This window comes from Neodiprion lecontei, chromosome 1 (genome assembly GCF_021901455.1).
Source record: "Neodiprion lecontei isolate iyNeoLeco1 chromosome 1, iyNeoLeco1.1, whole genome shotgun sequence".
In the NCBI taxonomy this organism is placed as follows: domain Eukaryota; kingdom Metazoa; phylum Arthropoda; class Insecta; order Hymenoptera; family Diprionidae; genus Neodiprion; species Neodiprion lecontei.
In genome coordinates this window covers 15,663,993-15,669,776 of record NC_060260.1, presented here as the reverse complement: position 1 = coordinate 15,669,776, position 5,784 = coordinate 15,663,993, and the positions used below count along the sequence as shown (strand labels likewise).

Sequence of the window (5,784 nt, the reverse complement as noted above, 5' to 3'; positions counted from 1 at the left end):
TACTATGTACATCCGTGACATATAGAATATGCGTGCATATTATATAGAATTTAACTTGTTCGACTTTTAGAATCGCGATATCTCAGAAATGATAATTCTTAGGAAAACAAGTATAGGAACCATTTTTGTGGATAATTTTATGATCTACAATTTTGGTCTTAGCTATTTTTATGATAAAATTAACAGTTAACGAGAAAAATCGAAAAAACCGAAAATTTTGACCTTTGACCTTGAACAACTTTTTTAGCACACATGGTATCGATGGGGACTTTTTTCTTTTTCTTTATAATGGTAAACTCAAGGTCTGTACCAAAATTCAGCTCTGTCGGAATTATTGTGTTTCGAAATGTCTGAATTGACCAGACTACATCTACTTTTTCGGGCTTTGTTTCTGCTGCTCATCGATTTTTCCACGAGGCACGATGAATTTTTCGATTTTTATGCAATGTAACGAATCAGTTGTCACTGGTCACTGATGAATATTGTTACCAGAGGTTTGTGAACCAGTCTTCGTGAATCTCGAACTTGATTGACCGCACGCACAAAATTTTTTTTTTTTCGATGTGGGCTCTCTTCTTACCGACTAATATGATCCAGCCGGTAACAATCGTTACAACCGACGCGAGTGGCGCGTACAAATAATGTACTTCAGAATAATTTGTCAATGGATCTCATTGTCGCTATTCAATTATATGTCGGTGGAGATTTACATCAGAGGTAAGCAATGATAAGTTTTAGGTTATACGCGCAAATTACGTATCGTTATCCTCACGAGTTATTCAAAATTGTATTGCACTTCACATGGCCACTACGACGATTTGGCAAATCTATCTATCTAATAAAAAAGTTCTGAACAAATAAAGAGGTGAAAAAGATTATAATAACAATAGTATAAAAAATATTATAATAACAATAGTATTAAGAAGATTATAATAACAATAGTATACGCATGAAGTTGCCGGTAGGGTGAGATGCCGAAAACAAAACAAAAAGCATCTAGCAAACAAAACTTCCTTTGACAGCTGTCACCGGCTGTTTATGACAGTCTTTGACAAACATCTTTATAGGTATCTGTTTCTGATACACAAAAAATGAACATGCAAACAAAAATTATCAAGATGATTCCCGACGGGAATTGTCTTTTTCGCGCGCTGGCGTATTGTGTGTACGGCACTCAAGATCGACACGCAGAGGTGAGACTGAGTATCGTTTCAAATATAGTGGATAATTGGTTTACATTTATGAGTTTTATTACAGGTAATGAGTCAAACGGTGCTGTGATTAGGTCACCTGGTGATTACAAATCGCATACTTATGAATAAAAATGGAATATACGGTGGAGAAGCAGAATTAGCTGCAGCTGCAGACATTTTTAAGATATGTTTAATCATGTATCGCGGAGAACATATTCAACCATACCGAATCGGATCCCAAGATGAAAGACAATTCTCGCTACTCTTCACCGGCGACGGTGACAGTGGACACTTTGATGTCTTGCAGAACCAAAATAGAATTCAGATAGTGAGTAATAAGTATCAAAAGTAACAAGCAAATGATAGTAAATCTAAATATATCACCAAACAGTCAAAAGGACAGCCAGGATTTACGATGGCAATGGAGAAAGGAGAAGTTTCAAACAGCAGACAAGGCGATGAAGATGGTGGATGGTCGGAAGTATCACAAAAGAAAAAGGAAAATAAAATTGTAATTGCGAAGAACCAAATAAGCCATAGAATAATATCCAACAAATATTCGTATATCCAGGCAAGAGGACCGAAACCCGATTTCGTCCAAGCGTCACCCCACCTCGAACCTACAAAATGGAGACCAGCTGCACAAAATAATGATTGTAGGAAAGCAAATTTTGAAACATAATTTCATGTAATCTTTGTGTTATTCCAATAAAGAAAATCTATTTTACTTTTTTTTGTCTTTCACTTAATTAAGTTTATTCCTTCATAAAGCAAGTATAGCTCAACATCCGCATGTCAAGGAAGTACAAAAATCTTTAAAAACTTGATCAGCCGTAGCTTCTGCATTGATAACCAAGATGGGAGCTGATAAAGAAGAAAAGGTTTGTTTTATCAACCAATCCTCATGAACCTCATGAATAGTTCTGAGGAGCTCTAAAGAAATGTTCGATTCTTCCTCACGAGAACGGGAATTGACTCCGGCGAAAGAAGTTTATGAGGAAACTCGCAAATAGACAATTAAATCTACTCTAAGCTCAGACGAGCGAGGGAGAAGATCGAAATTTTTCATCAATCAATAAGATTCGAAGTCAACTTCGAACTAAATTTAAAGTGAAAAATGTAAAATAAATTTATTTGAAAAAAAAAGAATTGATATCAATTATTTGTACTTAGAAACCAGACGCAGTAGATTCTATATCTTTATATGTAGATATACGTAAAAAAATCTGAAAATAATAACTGTAGCAAAATAAGTCGCCGAATGCAATTGGAGTTGCATGGCAGCGGGAGTTTTGCACATGTGAGTGGATTCGTTCACTACAAAAATCTGAGCAGACCTGCATAGGGAGCCAATAGCAATGTCGGGTTGATCGAAAACAACCGATCAACAGTTGCAGATCTGTCATCAAATCAGCATAAATGAATTCACGTGTCTAATAGACAATGTATAAGGAAATAGTGAGGTGCGCAGCGCCGAGACCTCGGCAGCGAGCGAAGCGAGCGCCGAAGTGGGGTTGGCGCGCTAAGCGCGCAGGCCGCATGCTGCCGAAAAATGTTGATGGTAAAATCATTTGGTTCCCAAGTCTTGTTCGATCTGACGTATTCGCTTTGCTATTTGATATGTGATCAGTCATTCCCTTGTAACATTCTACACGCAGTTGCTTCTGATTATTTCTTGAAAACAATAAACGCTGCTTCGTGTTTCATATTTGCAATCACATAGTGTTGTGTTAATCGTCCGCTCCGCAACAACTGATTCTGTGCTTCACCTGGACGTAAGGCCAATCGATGTCCATAGTATTGAACAGGAGAGATTTTCTTGTTTGTTCCTACGTGTTTCATGTTATAGCTCCAACCTAAATCACCACACGGAAATAGTAATGGAAAAATCATTGGATCAACGTGATGCGAATATTTCGGCACATATCCAACTGCACGGTCTTGTTTTGGAAATACTTGTACTTCTATATTTTCAGATACTGCCCCGTCATCTGAAACGATCAAAGCTGCTAGCTCACCACAGGTTGGCGCATTGTACCGCCGTCTATCGTCTTCCTTGAGTGCAATAAAGTTTAATCTCTAAGTTTTAAAATTTGCTGCATAAGGATTGATATCTATTATCAGTCTACCAATAATTTCTGACAGATTTACTCTTCTTGCGTCATTTTCTCTCAGCGCTAGCTGAGTTTGTGCATCGTAGATGTAAATTTGTCCATATCTCGGTCGGTTATTGTTTGCGGTATCTAAATTTGTAGATATTTTGTAACTCACATCCCACTGATATATATAATTATACACTGGATTGGATTAAGCGTGGTGCCGTCACGCCAATTGAACGGTAGCCATTTTGTACAGATTCTTGTCACTTCAGATATACGAGTACATATATATATATATTAGGGTGCTCCTTATTTGGGGTGTTGATGAATTTCGACAAGTGCGCCCCCTAGACACGTTCGAAATAAATGAACAAAAAATGTGTGCGAAAACGGAGCGCTGTAGTCCAATTAGAAGACGTGCCTCTAAGCTCGTTTTGTTTTTCGTTTGAATAACATGGGATTTTTAGACTACTTCAATCATTATGTTTTAAAAAATTCTCTTTTCACATAAATCTGTTGTTCATGGGTACAACTACGCGTATATTTTTCCACAAGTCGTTATCACAACCTTTACGCCCCCCATCCCCCTGATATTATACACGACGGCAAATTGATCAACGTGAGAATACTTCTTTTTAGCCGCTTGGTGCTTGACAGTATTTCACCAATTAAAAGGCAGTCTTATTTACGTCATAAGTTTGTAAAAAAAAATAATTGTACCTGTGGGAAAAAATATGTATTTCAATTAGTGTATTTAAAAACACATCGTTTATACTTTATACTTTTTTAAAAAGTAATAATTAAAATTAAAATGTTTTGATCGCCGTCTGTTTTTCTGGATCGGGAAAGATTTTACGATATTCCGAGATCCATGAACAACAGATTTATGTGAAAAAAGAATTTTTTGCGTTCATGGGGACAACTCAAAAACATAATGACTGAAGTAGTCTGAAAATCCCATGTTATTCAAATGAAAAACAAAACGAGCTTATAGGCACGTCTTCTAATTGGACTACAGCGCTCCGTTTTCGCACACATTTTTTTAAATTTATTTCAAACGTGTCTAGGGGGCGCACTTATCGGAATTCGTCAACACCCCAAATAAGGACCACCCTAATATATATATATATACGTGATATATGTATGTGTATATAATCGATTGCGATGGAAAATTACAGTAACAATTATTGAGGTAACAATGAGTACCTGCGTTTTTTGCAAAACAAAGCAATCAAAATATTGTGGGCGATCATTTCACAAGTGAGTATACAACGCTGAAGCGTTCTGCAAATGATAACTTGCAGAGGTTATGTCAGCATACAAAGTATTTATCAATTATATTTAACGAGTATCATAACGTACGAATCGTGTCAGTAAAAATTCACAATATTTGAATTATGAACCGATCTTATTATAATTGAAATTAAAAACTCGGGTATTATTGACTCAGGGATTAAATTATAATTCAATATGTAGATTTCCCGTGAAAGATGTGTTGCGCCTTCAGCAGTGGTTAAAAGAAATGAAGAGGAAGGACTGGAAGCCAAACCGAAATAGCACATTGTGTTCAGCTCATTTTACAAATGACTGCTTTGATAGGACAGGATTCCTAATTACATTGAAAAAGAACAGTGTACCAACTATATTCGACAACCCAAAATCAGAGTGTTCATCTTGTCACCGATTAAGGGAATATGGACGTGGCTATTCATTCTTCAAGTAAGTACCGTTACTCAGTGCAACATAACGTGCGAATTAATAAATTTAAACTTTGCTTGTTATGTAAGTTCCCATTGGATGAACCTGATATTATGAAGCAGTGGATCGCAAATATAAACATTGGACCGTGGTCTCCATCAAGTGATAGCTTTCTGTGTTCCGACCACTTTGAACCCTGTTGCTTCCAGAAGAAAAGTCAAAAATTATATAACTTTACAAAAAGGCAGTATCCCAACGTTATTTGGTAAGATCTGAAACTATTAATCCCTTTTAGGTCAGAGAAAACTCAGTGTGCATAAAGACACGTTAATGTGATGCACTATTGCGTCAATGCCATCGAAGCGGTTAATTACCTACAGATTATAAAGTGCTCTGTAACAGAAAAATCGTGTGTGACACATTTCTGTGTATTTCCGTTGTCGTTATTTATTAGTAACTTATCTGTAGGTGAAAACTTGCAGCAGACCGAATTTCAGGATGAATCCGATTGGCCCACCACAGTGAATGTAACCAAATTACATGATCACCTACACATTTGTACCTGATTTGCATGCTCAGATATGTACATCTTTTTTATTTTCTTTTGATTGTGCTTGTAACTTTTTCTTCATGTGAATGGATTGTGGATTGATACTACTAATTGTATTACGGTTGTGGTTTATCGCACGCAACTCTAAAAAAATGCCTTAACGTTTGCAAAGAATGTTTTATTCTCCATATTTTTGAATACAGTTTTTACTCACCCAATTCGATATAATTTAATTCAAAACTTT

At 36.3% G+C, this 5,784-nt stretch overlaps 1 protein-coding gene across 1 annotated transcript; it reads left to right on the top strand.

The window, feature by feature from the left end:
- Positions 1-4,415: 4,415 nt before the first annotated feature.
- LOC124294606 lies at positions 4,416-5,259 on the top strand. Its single transcript, XM_046740579.1, has 3 exons — positions 4,416-4,552; positions 4,769-5,011; positions 5,079-5,259. Exons 1-3 carry the CDS (start codon positions 4,491-4,493, stop codon positions 5,257-5,259), a joined length of 486 nt encoding a protein of 161 aa, XP_046596535.1. The 5' UTR covers positions 4,416-4,490.
- Positions 5,260-5,784: the final 525 nt, after the last annotated feature.

Excerpts from the sequence above, each read along its gene's own strand:
- LOC124294606 (XM_046740579.1), top strand. The coding sequence starts at position 4,491 with ATGAGTACCTGCGTTTTTTGCAAAACAAAGCAATCAAAATATTGTGGG. Across the intron at positions 4,553-4,768 it reads TGTGGGCGATCATTTCACAA|ATTTCCCGTGAAAGATGTGT; the intron begins GTGAGTATACAA and ends TTCAATATGTAG. Across the intron at positions 5,012-5,078 it reads CGTGGCTATTCATTCTTCAA|GTTCCCATTGGATGAACCTG; the intron begins GTAAGTACCGTT and ends CTTGTTATGTAA.